The sequence below is a fragment of the Medicago sativa genome, chromosome 6 (genome assembly GCF_051527215.1).
Source record: "Medicago sativa cultivar Bolivia chromosome 6, Bolivia_mono, whole genome shotgun sequence".
Lineage (NCBI taxonomy): Eukaryota > Viridiplantae > Streptophyta > Magnoliopsida > Fabales > Fabaceae > Medicago > Medicago sativa.
Window position 1 is genome coordinate 21,157,184 of NC_140754.1, and position 23,254 is coordinate 21,180,437.

At 29.0% G+C, this 23,254-nt stretch overlaps 1 protein-coding gene, 1 long non-coding RNA gene and 1 other non-coding gene across 3 annotated transcripts; all 3 read left to right on the forward strand.

Moving 5' to 3' along the window:
* The first annotated feature begins 1,299 nt into the window (after nucleotides 1-1,299).
* On the forward strand, nucleotides 1,300-4,489 carry LOC146913625 (uncharacterized). Its single transcript, XR_015013719.1, has 7 exons — nucleotides 1,300-1,342; nucleotides 1,469-1,528; nucleotides 1,725-1,822; nucleotides 1,919-2,011; nucleotides 2,134-2,193; nucleotides 2,288-2,379; nucleotides 3,863-4,489. It is a non-coding gene; the product is annotated as an uncharacterized LOC146913625 (long non-coding RNA).
* Nucleotides 4,490-15,561: 11,072 nt separating this feature from the next.
* On the forward strand, nucleotides 15,562-15,644 carry TRNAL-UAA (transfer RNA leucine (anticodon UAA)). The gene has a single exon. It is a non-coding gene; the product is annotated as a tRNA-Leu (tRNA).
* Nucleotides 15,645-19,033: 3,389 nt separating this feature from the next.
* LOC146913627 (protein VAPYRIN) lies at nucleotides 19,034-21,286 on the forward strand. Its single transcript, XM_085716864.1, has one exon. The coding sequence runs from the start codon at nucleotides 19,254-19,256 to the stop codon at nucleotides 20,877-20,879; it is 1,626 nt and encodes a 541-aa protein (XP_085572990.1). The 5' UTR covers nucleotides 19,034-19,253; the 3' UTR covers nucleotides 20,880-21,286.
* Nucleotides 21,287-23,254: the final 1,968 nt, after the last annotated feature.

Here is a 23,254-nt window from a genome sequence, read left to right on the forward strand (position 1 = left end):
CTAGAAAGTCCCTCAAGAAGTTCTTTTATCCTACTTAGTTCTTTTTTTCTTTTCTATATTGCTAGAAAGGTAAGAACTAGGGATTGGATAGTGAAATTAGAGTTTAGTACTTTATTAGTTTCTAATAGTGAATAGTTTTTAGTTAAGAGCCTTGTTTGAATTTATGCTAAGCAATTGAATGATACAAGTTATTTTTGTTAGTATATGCTTGTGTTTAATGTGTATTGTAGCCAAGTGAACCTTTAATTCTTCTATAGAAACTATCTGCTAAGGAAAAAATTGCTAAGAAAGTTTTTCAGGCTTTTGTGCAAAACTGTTCTAATGATTTGTTTGCTGCAAGAGACAAATTTGTTCAATCTGCTGTTGACAAAATCCAGAAACTTTGGAATCAATTTTTTGGGGAAATTCTGTGTGTGTGAAATGAAATTACTAGACTATTATTACTCCCCTGTTTTCACTTTATTGTGCACCTATGTAGCACATATACTCCTTAGATCAAGCATGTCCAGTGTCCCAGTGTCCGATACATATCGTGTCCTACATGAGACATATGAGTACATTGAATTATGTCATTTTCTCAAATTTCTATTGGTGTCGATGTGTCCGTTTCATGTTCGGCGTCTGTGTCTGAGTCTCCTTCATAAATGTACAGCTTTACTGATCATGATGATCTTTCTTCTAGTCTGTTAAACAAATTGTAATTAACTAAACTATTTTCACTAAAGATTAGAGCTCTATAAAGAGATTAGAGTTACTTCTTGAAAAGTAAGAATTTATTTTTATCATTTACAGAACTAAAGCACTTATGATGTAAAACACAATTTCTCTTAATAATTCTTTTGTTTCAACACTTGCATATATAAGGACATCTCTGTCCTCTAAAAAAAAAATACATCTCTGTGTATGTAAAACACTTGCATTGTAATTTTGCTAATGAAATCAACCAGTAGGGAAGTCAACATGAGTATATTTTTGTCTTTTGAAGTTTTAACCATACATGCCTTATTATATCTCTTATAATATAAGAAAGGAGTGCACGCTGCACCACAAGGCGACATCTGGCAGCGTGTATGTGTGCCATTTGGCTGCAGCTTTGCTTGACAAGTGGGCAGTTGCTGAATTGACAAGTGGCAAAACTTTTTCTTCCCAAAACCTTTTCCCACACTTTCTTCCCTCTTCTAAATTTGAATTTTGAATTTCAAACATACAAGCAAAGCTTTGTTTAATATTATTGCTTCACTTTTCCCAACTAATGTTAAATCAGTATAAACAACTCTATCTCAACAATTTATTTCTCTCATTTCAATTTTTCATTGCAAACTTCTCTCTCTTCCATATCCAAGTAAGCTTCTCTCTCTAATGTTTCTCTCTTTCTCTCTTCCGATTTTTTTTACAAAATTACCTTTTGTTTTCTACACATATATTCAGTAGAAACAAAACTCATCATGTTTTCTCTTTCCCTATTCAGATCTCAATGTTCTCATTCTTTCATACTCAAGTAAGCATGTCAAACTTCCCTCAAAAAAAAGTAAGCATGTCAAACTTTCTTCATTTATACCATTTCTTCAAGTTTATTTTATTTTTTTGCATATCGATTGAAGTTTTGTTGTTGTTGTTGATGATGTTTTCACGAAATCAAAAACAAGTAAAGCTTTGTTTTTGTTGTTGTTGTTTATTTTCATTACAAAATAAATTATTGTTGCTTGCTCTTTTTTGTTTTGTAGAAGCAAAAAGAAAGTTCACTTCTCCATGGTGAAGATAGAAGATAAAGGAGACATTTTTTTTGTTCTCAATCTCTTTTGTTACTTAAATGCAGAAAAATGTATGAACCAAACTAACCATTCAATTCCTTATTTTTATTTTTGTATGTTTGACTTACAAAATTAAAGTTTCATTCATTTTTATTTTTCCATGTTAGATCTATGTTGTTCTTATCCATGTGTTGAAGGTTGAAGATAAATCTTACATTTTTACTAATCTCATTTGTTTCTACGATGCCAAAAAAAAAAAGGTATGAAACTAACTAACCTTTCATTTCTGATTTTGTTGAGATGTTTGACTTATAAAATTAAAATATAATTATTTTTTGTCATTTCATGTTAGATATGTGTTGTTGTGATTCTTATTTTGAAGGTTGAAGGCGAATGAGAAATTTCTCCCAATCTCTTTTGTTTCTATAGTGCAAAAAAAAAAGTATGAAACTAACTAACCTTATATTTCTTATTATTTTCTTCCATGATTGACTTACAAAATTAAAGTTTAATTCTTTTTTGCTTTTTCATGTTAGATCTATGATGTTGTGATTCTTATGTTGAAGGCTAAAGATAAATGAGACATTTTTGTAACCGGCGAAATCAATATGACATGATTTAGATCAAGGTATAAAAACACCATTCATATTGTGTATTTCTTTTGTATTACTTTTTCCTTCTTTTGATTGAAAAAAATTAAATACATAGAGCCAACAAATTGTAATTGGAAAAAAAAAAATCAACAGCCACGGTAGAGTGTGTTTGTTCAATCTTTTTCAAATATTTACAAACTTACACAATCATTCCTTTTGTTTATTTTTTTTTTTGAAAAGAAAAAAGAAAAGTAAAAATAACATTTATTCTATTTTTTATAAGAAAATAAAAAATAGACTATAAATAAAAATGAAAACAACCATGAAGGATTATGAACAAGAAAAAGCATAAGAAAATGATGATGAGTACAAACGTCAAAAAAGATAGCAACTTTGTCTGATATATATTGTGACTACAATTTTCACTTCCATTAATAATTTGTTTTTACAACCTGTGGCTATTTAAAAATATTCTTTGAAAAGAAAAGTGAGAGAAAAAGATTTTTTTTTTGAACAAAAAGTGAGAGAGAGAGAGAGAGAGAGAGATGTCATTCTTTATTTCTAAAAGGAAAATCTAATAATATCTTCAACTTATTATATCATTTTTAGTTTAATTTTTTGTAAAGCAAAGTATAATGATTTTTGTTAAATTTTAAAATGAATTATTTATTTTTCATAAATGTATTTTGAAAAAAAGAGTTAAAATCTGATTTTTCATTCAAATTAAATCATTTAAATGATAGAAAAAATATCAAATAGAGTTTAAACATGAAATTCAAAAATAAATTATTTTTTTTTGTTTTTTTAGATGTAAATAATTTATTTTTATTGATTTTATCATAGATCTGAATTTAAACAAAAAAATATAATTATTTACAAACAATTGTTTAGTCATAACCAATTTTGTTTTATCAGAAGAAACACAAATACAAGCCTTTTTAATCAATAGCAGTAAGAACAACATATTTTTTTATATTTTTTAATAAAATCCAAGAAAGTGTAGGAAAAAAATACAAGATAGAAAACTTAAAAATAAACTTGCTTCAGAATTAATTTTTGATACTATTTTGCTAACAAGAAAAGTTTTCAGGTTGTAAAAAAAAAAACATTATTACTGTCTTCTGTGTTTACTATTTTGTCATCTTCAATGATTTTGCAGGAAAAGAAAACAAAGAAATATTTTTTTTATCAATGATCCAATAGAAGTATTATCAAAAGAATACCAAAACAGATTCATTGACTCCATTAAAAAAAACTTCTTGACTCCGAACAAGAAAAGTGATATTAATTAAAAGAAATAGTTTTTTTTATATGATTATGCAAAAAGAAAAAGGAACTTTGTTTATCAAAGATCTAATAGAAGAATTACCAAAAGGCTACCATTAGTATCAGATCTATAAAAGCAAAAACAGTTCACTAATCAACAAAAATAATTCTTACATCTCTTGAAAATACAACAAAATCACATCTGACTTCATCTTTCGATTGTTGTTGTTTTGTTGCATGTATGATGACAAGAGATGTAATCTTTGATTTGCTGTTGGTGTGGTTGTTTCATGTGTGAAAGAAGTCCTGCGATTTGGTGGGATGAACTAGATCCAAAAGAGGGCTTACATGATGAAGTTTCATATCCGCTGCTAAACTCCATGAATGAGATCGAAGTTAATCAAAAATGGTGTTTTTAGTGGCGGTGATACAGTGTCAGTATGAGGATTTCGAAAAAATAAACACAAGAAGAAAGTAAATGATGATATCATAAGATTGTTAGTGTTGTAATGGAAATTGAAAACTATATGGTGGTGGAGGTGCGGCCACCGCAACCAGAAGGAGAAGGAGCGGCGGCTATGGTTTTTTAAGGGAAGAGAGAACTATCTCTTAAGTGAAGAAGAGATAGAGAAATAAAATAAAATGAAATGTTTGTAGATGTGGTGTGAGTTGAAGGAATAAAAGTAAAAATAAAATAAATAAAAAATATGTGGGTGTGGAGTCTGCACATGTGAGAGTAGTAGTGTTAAATAATTGTTTTTATTTTTTTTTTCAACTTATTAATTGTTTTTAATGTTATTTAGTAGTGTTAAATAATTGTTTTTAAATTTTTTTGTCAACTTATTAATTGTTTTTAATGTTATTTATTTCTTTATCCAATTATATGTCATTCTAATTTTAATTAAAATTTATTGTTCCAAATTATATGTTATTTTACAAATTTTATGAATTAACAAAGTACAATCTGGTACTTTTTGTCAAACTTTCTATTTTTTGGTTACACTTTTTTGTCAAACTTTCTATGAATTAACAAAGTTTAATTCAGTAATTTTTTTTTTTTTTAGAACTTATAAGATCAAATAATAATTGTTATTTCACATGTCATAAATTAAAGTGGGTCCATACAACGTGTAGCAAACCTAAGCTTAAAAAATCATCCAAATATACGCGATAAGTTGTCACAAGTGGAATTAACTTTGATAAACTTTTATTATACAACGCTATTAAGTTCTATTGAACTAAAATGCATGAAAAAAGTGATAAGGCAAACAAGATTTTTTTAGTAGCAAACACGCTAAATGAGTTGTCACTTATAAAATCTTAGAAATAACTCTAATGTACGGGATCAGTTTTCACGAATGAAATTAACTCTGATAAACTTTTATTATACAACGATATTAAGCTCTCTTTAACTAAAATGCATGAAAAAAATGATAAGTTGTCACTAATAAAGTTAAATTTCATACAGCAGACAAGTTTTTTTTAGGAGCAAACACGCTAAAGGAGCTGTCACTTATAAAATCTTAGAAATATCTCAAATGTACGGGATAAGTTGTCACAAAAGGAATTAACTCTGATAAAGACAAGTTGTCACTTATAAAATCTTTAAAATTACTCAAATGTACGGGATAAGTTTTCACAAATGAAATTAACTCTGATAAACTTTTATTGTACAACGATATTAAGCTCTCTTTAACTAAAATGCAAGAAAAAAGTGATAAGTTGTCACTAATAAAGTTAAACTTCAAACGACAGACACGTTTTTTTAGGAGTTAATACGCTAAACCAGTTGTCACTTATAAAATCTTAGAAATAACTATAATGTACGGGATCAATTGTCACAAATGGAATTAACTCATATAAAAAAGACAAGTTGTCACTTATAAAATCTTAGAAATAACTCAAATGTACGGGATAAGTTTTCACAAATGATATTAACTTTGATAAACTTTTCTTATACAATTATATTAACTCTCTTTAACTAAAATGCATGAAAATGTGATAAGTTGTCACTGATAAAGTTAAATTTCATACAGCAGACAAGTTTTTTTTCTGAGCAAACACGTTAAACGAGTTGTCACTTATAAAATCTTAAAATTAGTTCAAATGTACGGGATCAGTTGTCACAAAAGGAATTGACTCCGATAAAAAAGTTAAGTTGTCAATTATAAAATCTTTAAAATAACTCAAATGCACGGGATAAGTTTTCACAAATGAAATTAACTTTGATAAACTTTTATTATACAACGATATTAAGCTCTCTTTAACGAAAATGCATGAAAAAAGTGATAGGCTGTCACTAATAAAGTTAAACTTTATACGACATACACGTTTTTTTTAGGAGTTAATACACTAAACCAGTTGTCGCTTATAAAATCTTAGAAATAACTAAAATGTACGGTATCAGTTGTCACAGATGGAATTAACTCAGAGAAAAAAGACAAGTTGTCACTTATAAAATCTTAGAAATAACTCAAATGTACATGATAAGTTTTCAAAAATGAAATTAACTCTGATAAACTTTTATTATACAACGATATTAAGCTCTCTTTAACTAAAATGCATGAAAAAAGTGATAAGTTGTCACTAATAAAGTTAAATTTCATACATCGGACAAGTTTTTTTTTTATGTGCAAACACGCTAAACGAGTTGTCACTTATAAAATCTTAAAAATAGCTCAAAAGTACGGGGATCAGTTGTCACCAATGGAATTAACTCAGATAAAAAAGACAAGTTGTCACTATAAAATCTTAGAAATAACTCAAATGTACGGGATAAGTTTTCACATATGATATTAACTCTAATAAACTATTATTATACAACGATATTAAGCTCTCATTAACTAAAATGCATGAAAAAAGTGATAAGTTGTCAATAATAAAGTTAAACTTCATACGACATATACGTTTTTTTAGGAGTTAATACACTAAACCAATTGTCACTTATAAAATCTTAGAAAATCTTAGAAATAACAATAATGCACGGGATTAGTTGTCACAAATGGAATTAACTCAGAGGAAAAAGACAAGTTGTCACTTATAAAATCTTAGAAATAACTCTAATGTACGGGATAAGTTTTAATAAATGAAATTAACTCTGATAAACTTTTATTATACAACGATATTAATCTCTCTTTAACTAATATGCATGAAAAAAGTGATAAGTTGTCACTGATAAAGTTAAATTTCATACAGCAAACAAGTTTTTTTTATGAGCATACACGCTAAATGAGTTGTCACTTATAAAATCTTACAGATAGCTCAAATGTACGGGATCAATTGTCACAAAAGGAATTAAATCTGATAAAAAGACAAGTTGTCACTTATAAAATTTTTAAAATAACTCAAATGTACGGGATAAGTTTTCACAAATGAAATTAACTCTGATAAACTTTTATTGTACAACGATATTAAGCTCTCATTAACTAAAATGCATGAAAAAAGTTATAAGTTTTCACTAATAAAGTTAAACTTCATACGACATACACGTTTTTTTAGGAGTTAATACGCTAAACGGTTTATTTGTCACTTATAAAATCTTAGAAATAACAATAATGTACGGGATCAGTTGTCACAAATGGAATTAACTCATAAAAAAGACAAGTTGTCACTTATAAAATCTTAGAAATAACTCAAATGTACGGGATAAGTTTTCACAAATGATTTTAACTTTGATAAACTTTTCTTATACAATTATATTAACTCTCTTTAACTAAAATGCATGAAAAAGTGATAAGTTGTCAGTGATAAAGTTAAATTTCATACAGCAGACAAGTTTTTTTTTCTGAGCAAACACGTTAAACGAGTTGTCACTTATAAAATCTTAAAATTAGTTCAAATGTACGGGATCAGTTGTCACAAAAGGAATTGACTCCGATAAAAAAGTTAAGTTGTCAATTATAAAATCTTTAAAATAACTCAAATGCACGGGATAAGTTTTCACAAATGAAATTAACTTTGATAAACTTTTATTATACAACGATATTAAGCTCTCTTTAACGAAAATGCATGAAAAAAGTGATAGGCTGTCACTAATAAAGTTAAACTTTATACGACATACACGTTTTTTTTAGGAGTTAATACACTAAACCAGTTGTCGCTTATAAAATCTTAGAAATAACTAAAATGTACGGTATCAGTTGTCACAGATGGAATTAACTCAGAGAAAAAAGACAAGTTGTCACTAATAAAATCTTAGAAATAACTCAAATGTACATGATAAGTTTTCAAAAATGAAATTAACTCTGATAAACTTTTATTATACAACGATATTAAGCTCTCTTTAACTAAAATGCATGAAAAAAGTGATAAGTTGTCACTAATAAAGTTAAATTTCATACATCGGACAAGTTTTTTTTTTATGTGCAAACACGCTAAACGAGTTGTCACTTATAAAATCTTAAAAATAGCTCAAAAGTACGGGGATCAGTTGTCACCAAAGGAATTAACTCAGATAAAAAAGACAAGTTGTCACTATAAAATCTTAGAAATAACTCAAATGTACGGGATAAGTTTTCACATATGATATTAACTCTAATAAACTATTATTATACAACGATATTAAGCTCTCATTAACTAAAATGCATGAAAAAAGTGATAAGTTGTCAATAATAAAGTTAAACTTCATACGACATATACGTTTTTTTTAGGAGTTAATACACTAAACCAATTGTCACTTATAAAATCTTAGAAAATCTTAGAAATAACAATAATGCACGGGATTAGTTGTCACAAATGGAATTAACTCAGAGAAAAAAGACAAGTTGTCACTTATAAAATCTTAGAAATAATTCTAATGTACGGGATAAGTTTTAATAAATGAAATTAACTCTGATAAACTTTTATTATACAACGATATTAATCTCTCTTTAACTAATATGCATGAAAAAAGTGATAAGTTGTCACTGATAAAGTTAAATTTCATACAGCAAACAAGTTTTTTTTATGAGCATACACGCTAAATGAGTTGTCACTTATAAAATCTTACAGATAGCTCAAATGTACAGGATCAATTGTCACAAAAGGAATTAAATCTGATAAAAAGACAAGTTGTCACTTATAAAATTTTTAAAATAACTCAAATGTACGGGATAAGTTTTCACAAATGAAATTAACTCTGATAAACTTTTACTGTACAACGATATTAAGCTCTCATTAACTAAAATGCATGAAAAAAGTTATAAGTTTTCACTAATAAAGTTAAACTTCATACGACATACACGTTTTTTTAGGAGTTAATACGCTAAACGGTTTATTTGTCACTTATAAAATCTTAGAAATAACAATAATGTACGGGATCAGTTGTCACAAATGGAATTAACTAAGATAAAAAAGACAAGTTGTCACTTATAAAATCTTAGAAATAACTCAAATGTACGGGATAAGTTTTCACAAATGATTTTAACTTTGATAAACTTTTCTTATACAATTATATTAACTCTCTTTAACTAAAATGCATGAAAAAGTGATAAGTTGTCAGTGATAAAGTTAAATTTCATACAGCAGACAAGTTTTTTTTTCTGAGCAAACACGTTAAACGAGTTGTCACTTATAAAATCTTAAAATTAGTTCAAATGTACGGGATCAGTTGTCACAAAAGGAATTGACTCCGATAAAAAAGTTAAGTTGTCAATTATAAAATCTTTAAAATAACTCAAATGCACGGGATAAGTTTTCACAAATGAAATTAACTTTGATAAACTTTTATTATACAACGATATTAAGCTCTCTTTAACGAAAATGCATGAAAAAAGTGATAGGCTGTCACTAATAAAGTTAAACTTTATACGACATACACGTTTTTTTTAGGAGTTAATACACTAAACCAGTTGTCGCTTATAAAATCTTAGAAATAACTAAAATGTACGGTATCAGTTGTCACAGATGGAATTAACTCAGAGAAAAAAGACAAGTTGTCACTAATAAAATCTTAGAAATAACTCAAATGTACATGATAAGTTTTCAAAAATGAAATTAACTCTGATAAACTTTTATTATACAACGATATTAAGCTCTCTTTAACTAAAATGCATGAAAAAAGTGATAAGTTGTCACTAATAAAGTTAAATTTCATACATCGGACAAGTTTTTTTTTTATGTGCAAACACGCTAAACGAGTTGTCACTTATAAAATCTTAAAAATAGCTCAAAAGTACGGGGATCAGTTGTCACCAAAGGAATTAACTCAGATAAAAAAGACAAGTTGTCACTATAAAATCTTAGAAATAACTCAAATGTACGGGATAAGTTTTCACATATGATATTAACTCTAATAAACTATTATTATACAACGATATTAAGCTCTCATTAACTAAAATGCATGAAAAAAGTGATAAGTTGTCAATAATAAAGTTAAACTTCATACGACATATACGTTTTTTTTAGGAGTTAATACACTAAACCAATTGTCACTTATAAAATCTTAGAAAATCTTAGAAATAACAATAATGCACGGGATTAGTTGTCACAAATGGAATTAACTCAGAGAAAAAAGACAAGTTGTCACTTATAAAATCTTAGAAATAATTCTAATGTACGGGATAAGTTTTAATAAATGAAATTAACTCTGATAAACTTTTATTATACAACGATATTAATCTCTCTTTAACTAATATGCATGAAAAAAGTGATAAGTTGTCACTGATAAAGTTAAATTTCATACAGCAAACAAGTTTTTTTTATGAGCATACACGCTAAATGAGTTGTCACTTATAAAATCTTACAGATAGCTCAAATGTACAGGATCAATTGTCACAAAAGGAATTAAATCTGATAAAAAGACAAGTTGTCACTTATAAAATTTTTAAAATAACTCAAATGTACGGGATAAGTTTTCACAAATGAAATTAACTCTGATAAACTTTTACTGTACAACGATATTAAGCTCTCATTAACTAAAATGCATGAAAAAAGTTATAAGTTTTCACTAATAAAGTTAAACTTCATACGACATACACGTTTTTTTAGGAGTTAATACGCTAAACGGTTTATTTGTCACTTATAAAATCTTAGAAATAACAATAATGTACGGGATCAGTTGTCACAAATGGAATTAACTAAGATAAAAAAGACAAGTTGTCACTTATAAAATCTTAGAAATAACTCAAATGTACGGGATAAGTTTTCACAAATGATTTTAACTTTGATAAACTTTTCTTATACAATTATATTAACTCTCTTTAACTAAAATGCATGAAAAAGTGATAAGTTGTCAGTGATAAAGTTAAATTTCATACAGCAGACAAGTTTTTTTTTCTGAGCAAACACGTTAAACGAGTTGTCACTTATAAAATCTTAAAATTAGTTCAAATGTACGGGATCAGTTGTCACAAAAGGAATTGACTCCGATAAAAAAGTTAAGTTGTCAATTATAAAATCTTTAAAATAACTCAAATGCACGGGATAAGTTTTCACAAATGAAATTAACTTTGATAAACTTTTATTATACAACGATATTAAGCTCTCTTTAACGAAAATGCATGAAAAAAGTGATAGGCTGTCACTAATAAAGTTAAACTTTATACGACATACACGTTTTTTTTAGGAGTTAATACACTAAACCAGTTGTCGCTTATAAAATCTTAGAAATAACTAAAATGTACGGTATCAGTTGTCACAGATGGAATTAACTCAGAGAAAAAAGACAAGTTGTCACTAATAAAATCTTAGAAATAACTCAAATGTACATGATAAGTTTTCAAAAATGAAATTAACTCTGATAAACTTTTATTATACAACGATATTAAGCTCTCTTTAACTAAAATGCATGAAAAAAGTGATAAGTTGTCACTAATAAAGTTAAATTTCATACATCGGACAAGTTTTTTTTTTATGTGCAAACACGCTAAACGAGTTGTCACTTATAAAATCTTAAAAATAGCTCAAAAGTACGGGGATCAGTTGTCACCAAAGGAATTAACTCAGATAAAAAAGACAAGTTGTCACTATAAAATCTTAGAAATAACTCAAATGTACGGGATAAGTTTTCACATATGATATTAACTCTAATAAACTATTATTATACAACGATATTAAGCTCTCATTAACTAAAATGCATGAAAAAAGTGATAAGTTGTCTATAATAAAGTTAAACTTCATACGACATATACGTTTTTTTTAGGAGTTAATACACTAAACCAATTGTCACTTATAAAATCTTAGAAAATCTTAGAAATAACAATAATGCACGGGATTAGTTGTCACAAATGGAATTAACTCAGAGAAAAAAGACAAGTTGTCACTTATAAAATCTTAGAAATAATTCTAATGTACGGGATAAGTTTTAATAAATGAAATTAACTCTGATAAACTTTTATTATACAACGATATTAATCTCTCTTTAACTAATATGCATGAAAAAAGTGATAAGTTGTCACTGATAAAGTTAAATTTCATACAGCAAACAAGTTTTTTTTATGAGCATACACGCTAAATGAGTTGTCACTTATAAAATCTTACAGATAGCTCAAATGTACAGGATCAATTGTCACAAAAGGAATTAAATCTGATAAAAAGACAAGTTGTCACTTATAAAATTTTTAAAATAACTCAAATGTACGGGATAAGTTTTCACAAATGAAATTAACTCTGATAAACTTTTACTGTACAACGATATTAAGCTCTCATTAACTAAAATGCATGAAAAAAGTGATAAGTTTTCACTAATAAAGTTAAACTTCATACGACATACACGTTTTTTTAGGAGTTAATACGCTAAACGGTTTATTTGTCACTTATAAAATCTTAGAAATAACAATAATGTACGGGATCAGTTGTCACAAATGGAATTAACTAAGATAAAAAAGACAAGTTGTCACTTATAAAATCTTAGAAATAACTCAAATGTACGGGATAAGTTTTCACAAATGAAATTAACTCTGATAAACTTTTGTTATACAACGATATTAAGCTCTCTTTAACTAAAATGCATGAAAAAGTGATTAGTTGTCACTGATAAAGTTAAATTTCATACAACATACATGTTATTTTCAGAGCAAACACGCTAAATGAGTTGTCACTTATAAAATCTTAGAAATAGCTCAAATGTACGAGATCAGTTGTCACAAAAGGAATTGACTCAGATAAAAAAGACAAGTTGTCAATTATAAAATCTTTAAAATAACTCAAATGCACGGGATAAGTTTTCACAAATGAAATTAACTCTGATAAACTTTTATTATACTACGATATTAAGCTCTCTTTAACTAAAATGCATGAAAAAAGTGATAAGTTGTCACTAATAAAGTTAAATTTCATACAGCAGACAAGTTTTTTGTAGAGCAAACACGCTAAACGAGCTGTCACTTATAAAATCATAGAAATATCTCAAATGTACTGGATCAGTTGTCACAAATGGAATTAACTCAGATAAAAAAGACAAGTTGTCACTTATAAAATCTTAGAAATAACTCAAATGTACGGGATAAGTTTTCACAAATGAAATTAACTCTGATAAACTTTTATTATACAACGATATTAAGCTCCCTTTAACTAAAATGCATGAAAAAGTGATTAGTTGTCACTGATAAAGTTAAATTTCATACAACAGACAAGTTTTTTTCATAGCAAACATGCTAAACGAGTTGTCATTTATAAAATCTTAGAAATAGCTCAAATGTACGGGATCAGTTGTCACAAAAGGAATTGACTCAGATAAAAAAGACAAGTTGTCAATTATAAAATCTTTAAAATAACTCAAATGCACGGGATAAGTTTTCACAAATAAAATTAACTCTGATAAACTTTTATTATACAATGATAGTAATCTCTTTAACTAAAATGCATGAAAAAAATTGATAGGTTGTCACTAATAAAGTTAAACTTCATATGACATACACATTTTTTTTAGGAGTTAATACGCTAAACCAGTTGTCACTTATAAAATCTTAGAAATATCAATAATGTACGGGATTAGTTGTCACAAATGGAATTAACTCAGAGAAAAAAGACAAGTTGTCACTTATAAAATCTTAGAAATAACTCTAATGTATGGGATCAGTTTTAATAAATGAAATTTACTCTGATAAACTTTTATTATACAACGATATTAATCCCTCTTTAGCTAAAATGCATGAAAAAAGTGATAAGTTGTCACTAATAAAGTTAAACATCATACGACATACAAGTTTTTTTTTTTGGAGTTAATACAGTAAACGAGTTGTCACTTATAAAATCTTAGAAATAACTCTAATGTACGGGATCAGTTGTCACAAATGGAATTAACTCTGATAGAAAAGACAAGTTGTCACTTATAAAATCTTAAAAATAACTCAAATGTATGGGATAAGTTTTCACAAATGAAATTAACTCTGATAAACTTTTATTATACAACGATATTAAGCTCTCTTTATCTAAAAATGCATGAAAAAAGTGATAAGTTGTCACTCATAAAGTTAAATTTCATACAACAGACAAGTTTTTTTTACGAGCAAACACGCTAAACGAGCTGTCACTTATAAAATCTTTGAAATATCTCAAATGTACGGGATCAGTTGTCACAAAAGGAATTAACTCAGATAAAAAGACAAGTTGTCACTTATAAAATCATTAAAATAACTCAAATGTACGGGATAAGTTCTCACAAATGAAATTAACTCTGATAAACTTTCATTATACAACGATATTAAGCTCTCATTAACTAAAATGCATGAAAAAAGTGATAAGTTGTCAATAATAAAGTTAAACTTCATACGACATATACATTTTTTTTTTGGAGTTAATATGCTAAACCAGTTGTCACTTAAAAAATCTTAGAAATAACTATAATGTACGGGTTCAATTGTCACAAATGGAATTAACTCATATAAAAAAGACAAGTTGTCACTTATAAAATCTTAGAAATAACTCAAATGTACGGGATAAGTTTTAATAAATGAAATTAACTCTGATAAACTTTTATTATACAACGATATTAATCTCTCTTTAACTAATATGCATGAAAAAAAGTGATAAGTTGTCACTGATAAAGTTAAATTTCATACAGCAGACAAGTTTTTTTTATGAGCATACACGCTAAACGAGTTGTCACTTATAAAATCTTAGAAATAGCTCAAATGTACAGAATCAATTGTCACAAAAGAAATTAACTCAGATAAAAAAGACAAGTTGTCACTAATTGGTTTCTCATTTAATCATACAAATGACTTTATGTAGAAATTTAGGTTAAAACTTTGTATAAAATGCTTTAAGTTCTGATATTATATAATATTGATTATGTGTTTGTAATTATTAATATGTTTATTAACTCCCACTGAAATTTTTTTATATAGATTCAGTGAGATATGACAGATAAACTGAGTTTTGCATGTGGTTTTGTATGTAGTAAAGCAGATCTAGATGAAGTGACGGATTCAGAAAACTTAATAAGTGGGGTCAGTTATATCATAATAAATTATATAAAACGTTCTAAACACTTAAGCGTGCGAAAATTATACAAGTTATATTTATAAGTTCCTGAAATGGTTATTTTTTGAATTTTTTTTGCCCATCTACAAAAAAAATTACTTTTATTATTACTCTCCTGAATTAAATTATAAACATTGACAAAAAAATATGCGCCAACGGCGCAACCCGTGCGTATGCACGGGTACAGCACTAGTACTCATAAAGACAATTACGAGGTCTCAAGTTCGTACTCAGATGAAGATGTCTGACGTAACAATATTGATAGTGCTAATTGAAATGAAATATTTTAGTGTATCCACTTCATAGTTTATGAGACATAATTTACCCTCAAAATGTTTTTTTTTCTTACCTAAATGAATTGGTTTTTTCAGTCATGATGACATATGCAAATACGTCAAAACGTTGATCCAACCAAAAGCATTTATTTTTTGAAGGTGTCACATTCAATGAAAAGCATTTATGACACATACAATTCTTTTTTATATAGGTCAATAATTTATGTCTGTTTAGAAGTTAAATATTTATTATTTTGGTTTAAGAAACAACAAGCAGGCTTGCCCGAGTGGTCTAAGGGGGTAGACTTAAGACCTACTGCACTGAGTGCGCGTGGGTTCGAACCCCACAGCCTGCAGCATTTTTTTTTTTTTTGCAACCAAATTAAATTAAATATAAAATAACTCATTTTTATATATATTTTTTTATTTACTTCATTTTTTGTACAGTCCATATTGTGTCTGCTAATTCTCATTCAAATATCTCTTTCAATTCTGGTTCTTGACATTCCAATTGTCATTTATACCACTAATTTTCCATTGAATTCCCTAATTCAACTGCCAATTGACATTAGCAATTCATGGGAGTCTGAGAATTTAAAATTAATTATGAGGAAGAGAGGACAATGGAAGAAAAAAATAGCAGGAAATGAAGAGATAAAAAGAAGAGAAACATAGAGAATCTTAATATAGTTTACTGCGTGTCTACAACTACTGATAGAGATTATGTTATATAAAAAATACCAATGTTAAATACAATGTAGAAGATAGAAGTAGGAGAAAAACAAAGATACACATAATATGACATAAGAGGTTAGTATTCTAATTTTGAAATAACACAATTAATATTAGAAGAATGCTAACCAATGCCTCAGAGGCATTGATTAATCAACTAAAAAAAAAAAAGTTTTCAAGACAAAACTTCTATTTATATATTTCTTAATATTATAATCATATAATTTGTCATTCAACTTCGCGGATGTACTAAAAAAAAACTTCACCAATGCATAATTTTTTTTTTTTTATAAAGGAATTTACCTTACTGAATAGTGGAAAGGTTTTCAATTTTAGAATCGATGCCTCTTCAAATACATAAATGGATTTCAACATTTTGTAGGTTAATATAAATATAATATGTTTTTTTTTGACAGTTCCCTCAAAAAAAAAAGTTTTTTTTTTGACAGTATATAAATATAATATGTTGATAGCTATATAAATGTTACAAAGAAATCTAATTACAATAAATTATAATTAAAATTAACTTATACATTTTAGAATGAAATATAAGTATCAATTATTTCTCTCATATTTTGTTTGGAGAAATAGGAGTGTTGAACATGTCAATTGAACCAATAAACTAATTGTTGATGACATAGTTGATAGTTCTATTAACCAAACCGAATTTGGCTACATTTTGTATGATTGCAAAATGCTTCTTTCCAATCACTCAAAATTTTGTTGCTCATTATATGTCAAGAGCATCAACCTAGTATTGTTACTACTTTGATAAATGAAACATGATCAACAACTTTTTTTAATATGCATTTTTATTTACATTTCATTCTAGAGAAACATATGATAGTCATTTTTACTCCATGCAGGTCTATAAATGTAGCACAATTGCTCAATTTGTCAAGTATACATTAACAACAAACATTAGCATTACAACTAATCAACTTGTAGGAATACTTAGGAGTGACAAATGCATGAATTAGAAAAAATAACTTTGATTTGAATTATGATGGATAATTTGGAAGGAAAAAAGATAATCTTATTTTAATTGAAATATATCAACTTTTGTTGATCCAATTTGTTCATCTATTTAAGACCGAAAGAGTAAAAGTTTTTCCGTAATATTTACAAGAAAGATCGATTACGATGGATTGTCAACATATGCTTTCAAAATAATATTTGCATGAGACCTTGTAACTATGTATTATTTATTTTTTAATGCATATTAACCTATTTATATTGGTTTGGTGGTGTTAGCTTGAATGCGTTTCTCTTCAAGGTCTCATGTATGTGACATTGATATTTCGTAATATTGTTTAATTAAGGTCATTAGAGGACAAGAAAACAACTTTTGCAAACAAAGCAGAAAGCAACACTGAGAATCTTATATAATATAATATAGTTTGTGACCTCACTATAGTTGGCTTAGTAAACCAATGTCCCTTGCATATACTCAGAATCACATAAAATATGCTTGTGTCTTGTTGGTCACAAGCGAATGTTTTCCCAAATTGCCAAAACCAAAATTATTATACTATCTTTGTACTTATTCAAACTAAGTCATGAATAATATTATTTACATATTAGAAATCCGATAATACTTAAGAAACAGATAAAGAAAGAGAAAACATCTTTTCATTTTTTTTAAGAAGCTAAATTAGTCTACCTAAATTAATTAACATTGGAGAGAATTAAATCTGAGACCAAGAGGAGCATACTCCCAAGACCTAAGCCAATACCCCTTGGCCAACCAAGGTGGGTTCATCTTTCCATATTCAAGAACACGTATGTATGAATATAAGGTGGATTCGACAAAATCACGGTGTTAGAGAAAGCATGTTTGCATTAAGAATATATTTAGATTCAACGAAATCAAGACGACACTATAATTTTGTTGAAGATATAGAGTATCTTTTGTCAAAATTATGGTAATACAATATAATTTTGTTAAACTTATCGTTAATTCAAACATATACACTTAAGTGTTTAGTCTATAAAACTATTGTAATTTTCATTTTTAATTTCCCAAATTTGTTTATATCATTTTGGCCCATGATTTTACTAAAATTTGTCAATGTTTGTCCTTGTATGTAATCTCTTCAACCAAAGAACTCATATATGTAACACATTTTCTAATACACACCAATATGTTTCTTTATTTGTTGAAATTTAAATGTGATCAATATGAACTCATTTGGGGTTGACCTAGTGATTGACTTGGGATCTTAGAATGTGGATTCCCTCTGGTGCCAATTTCGGTAGGCAAGTCCATACAAAACTTTGATATGACTTTAAATGGAATCCCACAAATGGGCGATGAGATTGGTCCCCTCTGATTAGTTGGTCCTTAGATCATAAGATAGTTTTCAAGCAAGGATCTCAAGCAACATAAAATAGTGTATTTGAGAAAAACGTTTTTGAAGAGTGTATTGTTACCATTTCACTTTTGATCATAGGATAGCTTTCAAGCAAGGATTTCTGGCACAAAAATCAGTATCTTTTACGTAGGCTCTTGGTAAAGTTAATAAGGTACAAAACCAAAGTTGAAACATTAACATAAATGATGAATCCAAATGTGACAAATTTTTTTCACTTGACAAAAAACAAAATTACCACTTTTCAAGGGTTTATTATACATATTTAAACCCATTTAATAAATTTTGTTATGGCCTCATATGCCTCCATATAATATTCTAACACCCATATGCCAATATAATATTCTCACCAAACAAACAACCATAGGAATATGATTATTTAACAACAAAATTGGCCTTTTCAATGCAAAATATAATAAAATAAAAGCAATGAAAGCTTTGAGTAGCACAAGCAACAAAGAGATTAATTTATCTCCCTTTTAACTTATACAAATAAGTCCTTTTCCAAGAAAACTTAAACTACTAAGTTGTTTAACTTATACATAAAATTCATAAGCCGAATAGAACAAGTCAGCATTGATATTTTCATCACCACTTGGCACATTCTAGTTATAGCCGGCCCTTATAGTATCTACCTTTTCATTCACACTATACCTTAAAATCAAATCAAATCTTCACCAAACCCCTTCACCAATTCCTTTCATTAATTTTCTCTTCTCCTTCATTTCATTTCCAACAACAAAAATCTTCCTTAAACCATAAACCATCATAAACCAAAAGTGTTGTGAAACATCAATAGCAACAAAACCAAAAGTGTTAGTAAACATAATTTTTTTTCAAAACAAAGACTAAACCAAAAACATGGATAGACTCATAAAGTTAGATCCATCAAACATAGTACTAATAAGAGTTGAAGAAGGACAAAAATGTATAGGAAAAATAACCTTAAACAATGTTATGTACACTATGCCAGTTGCATTTAGAATTCAACCACTTATCAAAACAAGATACACAATTAAACCTCAATCAGGAATCATTTCACCATTAGCATCACTAGTCATAGAGATAACGTATCATCCTCCACAGCAACAAGGTTCAAATAATCTCCCTCACTCTTTTCCTTTTTCAGATGATTCATTCCTTCTCCATAGTGTTCTTGCTCCAGGTGCAGCTATCAAAGAACCTTCATCCATGTTTGATTCTGTTCCAAGTGATTGGTTCACTACCAAGAAGAAACAAGTCTTCATTGATAGTGCAATCAAAGTCATGTTTGTTGGATCACAAATTTTGACTCAACTTGTTGAAGATGGTAACTCAATGGATGATATAAGAGAAGTGCTTGAAAAAAGTGATCCTTTATGGGAATCAGTGAACTCAAAAGACTCAACAGGTCAAACTTTGCTTCATTTGGCTATTTCGAAAACAAGACCTGATCTTGTTCAATTGATCCTTGAATTCAAGCCTGATATTGAGGCTACTAATAGTGTTGGATCAACTCCACTTGAGGCTGCATCTTCCTCCGGCGAATCATTGATTGTTGAGCTTCTTTTAGCTCATAAGGCCAACACAGAAGGATCAGAATCTTCGGTTTTTCGACCTATTCATCATGCTTCGAGAGAAGGACACATGGAGATTCTAAGGCTTCTCTTACTCAAAGGTGCAAGAGTTGACTCATTGACAAAAGATGGTAACACTTCTTTGCACTTAGCTGTTGAAGAAAAAAGAAGAGATTGTGCTAGGCTTTTGTTAGCGAACGGGGCGAGAACCGATGTTCGAAACATAAGAGAAGGTGACACACCTTTACACATAGCAGCAGCCAATGGAGATGAGAACATGGTGAAGCTTTTGTTGCATAAAGGAGCTACAAAATATGTGAGAAACAAACTAGGGAAAACAGCGTTCGATGTGGCGGCTGAAAACGGACATTCACGCCTGTTTGATGCACTTCGTTTAGGGGACAATTTATGTGCGGCTGCGCGAAAAGGTGAGGTGAGGACAATCCAAAAGGTTTTGGAAAGCGGTGGAGTGATCAATGGAAGGGATCAAAATGGTTGGACATCACTTCATAGGGCTGCATTCAAAGGAAGAATGGATGCTGTTAGGTTTCTTGTGGAGAAAGGTATTGATTTGGATGCAAAAGATGAAGATGGTTATACAGCTTTGCATTGTGCTGCTGAATCAGGACATGCTGATGTGACTGAGTTTTTGGTTAAGAAAGGTGCTGATGTCGAAGCAAGGACTAATAAAGGTGTTAGTGCTTTGCAAATTGTTGAGTCATTGAACTATGTTGGGATTACAAGGATACTTGTTAATGGTGGTGCTAGTAGGGAAGGTTTGGGTGAAAAACCACCATCTGCACCTTCTAAGATTCCTTTTGGGAGAAAAGTTGAAGGCGGAAGTGTCATGACGATGAAAAAGAAGATGGGTAGTAGAACCCGAGCTCTAAGAGGTAGTTTCGATCATTCAATGCCTTTGGCTGTTCTCTAGCAATCAAGTTAGCTGGAGGTTTTAAATTGCAGTTACAATCGCGATTAAGATTATGTCGTGATCTTTGGTATTATAGAGAATCGCAGATAAATACAATTGATGCGGTTGTCCGATGTCTTTGGCTATACTCTAAAAATAGAGTTAGCATAAGGTTCTTAATTAGATTACGATCATATCGTGATTTTTGGTCTTACAGAGAATTGCTGATAAATGCAGTTGTGCTTGAAGTCATATGAAAATTTAAAACATTGGAGTTGCAAGTGTGATTTGGAATATTTGAATGCGAAGAAAAATTTGACAAGGTTTTATTTTGGAGTTTGGTTGTAATTTTGATAATCTGTTAATGGAATTGTAGATTTGAATAATGTGAAGAATGATATTTGTAATGCTTATAATTATTGTTGTTACCCTTTTGAAGCTTTGTTGATATGTGGCATTCAATTTGATTAGTACTCACAAGAATTGGCTTACGCATCAAACACTGACATTAGTGTAAACCAAGAATTGGCCAAGTTAATATAAATTGATACAAAAGATAGAATTCAAAAATCATGAACAGGCAAAAAATTACATGTTATAGTTAATTTATTTGTGTAACATTGTTCTGGACATGGCAAGGGCGAATTGAAATAGGACCTCTATGGAGGTCCAATCCACTCTAGAGTGATCCACGAGCTACTCACGCTACCACAAAATCAATCCAACGATAATCCACCTTGTGCAGGGCATCCCTCGCGTTATGTTTAAAGTGCCAACATGCGCCACAACCTACCGACTTCATCACTTTGCCTATAGAAGTGAACAACTCCCTCATAATAAAAGTACAAATCATTTCTTATCTCTTACTGAACTCAAACAAATATTGATTCGCAGTCCCAACAATTCGACCATTTCTCGGACTATGGATCACATTAACATTATTAGTTTATTAAACATCTTGAAATCAACTTTTTCCCCTTGTCTGTCTTACATTCGACAGCTTAACAAAATATTCTATTTCTATATTCTCTCTTCTAATTGTTAAAATTTACTTAAATGATAAAATATTTTTTCATTAAGAGGAAGGGTTAAGGGACATGATTTAAATATTGTTTTTTATAGTTTAATCAGTTGATTTTTGTTAACATTCTGTTATATAGTAATTAGTGTTGGTTATAATTGTTAGCTATTCTCTTGTTGCTGATGTATTGTTCTGTACTTCTTCTTAGGGTTCACTCTTGTTTAGTCAATACTTAATTAATATTAGTGCTCTTTGGAAATTTTTCATAAAAAATACCATTATTATTTCACACAAAATAACATATCACATTACTCTCATTTCTATAAAATTTAGAAATTTCTATATGTTGATGGAGTTCTGCGAAGACCCATGGAAATCCTCGGGAATGAGACGGGAGAAAATTTCCTCGCGGTGGGGATTATGAATGGGATGAGAGACATTTTCATGGGCAGGGTGAGTGACCACTCCCCGGCCTCGCCTTGCCCCGCCTCAAATGTTAAGAAAAAACATGCGGACTTATTTGGTCATAAAAAAATCTAACAGGTTGATATCAGTTTATTAGGGATTAAGTCAAGCAAAGTAGTATTGAAGCTAGATTACACCAAAACATATTTAGCAAAATCTTTGTAATTAGAGATATTTCCAAGTTTAAAAAGTAAACATCTTTGCAAACATATTTATTTACCAAACCTATGAAAATATTTTGAATTAATGGAGTCATATGGTAATTTGAATCAAACAGGTGTGTTAGCATGTAATGCTGAGATTCTCCATCTTTTCTCTTGCTATTAACATCATCACTGTGGAAGGTCACTTCCATACTCAACAGCAGCACCAATCTTCTCCTCGGCATGTCACTGTCAGGTAAGGCCCGTGCTGCTCGCAATGTGAGTAACAAAAACATAAATATACAAGAAGTTAGAAATATGTACATGAATCAAGCACATTACATATCTCTAGCAAATTAAGTCAAAATAACTTCATAAAAGCCAATAAACTAAACACATTAAAAAACAATCAGAAGCTAAACCCTGACTAATATGGAATTAACACCGATTAGTTCAGTTTCATCCGTGATAGAACAAACAAGGTTTTAAAAGCGGATCTGTTACCATGAAAATGGCAACGACATAAAGGTATAGGCAGCCACCGTTACGGTTTTGACATGTTTTCACGGTGAGAAGAAAATCAGTGAAATGTCCGTTACGACTGTGACAAAACGCGATGCATTATATAATAGTATAAATAATTTTAATAATATTTGTGCAATGTTGTGACTTGTTATTAATTCACAGCGTGACGACCACAATCCATAAGGCAACATCCGTAACAGCTGAAAATGCGAAATCCTTAACACGATCGCGACCTCGACAAA

Bases quoted from the DNA above. Each gene is read 5' to 3' on its own strand.
- LOC146913627 (XM_085716864.1), top strand. From the start codon at position 19,254: ATGGATAGACTCATAAAGTTAGATCCATCAAACATAGTACTAATAAGA.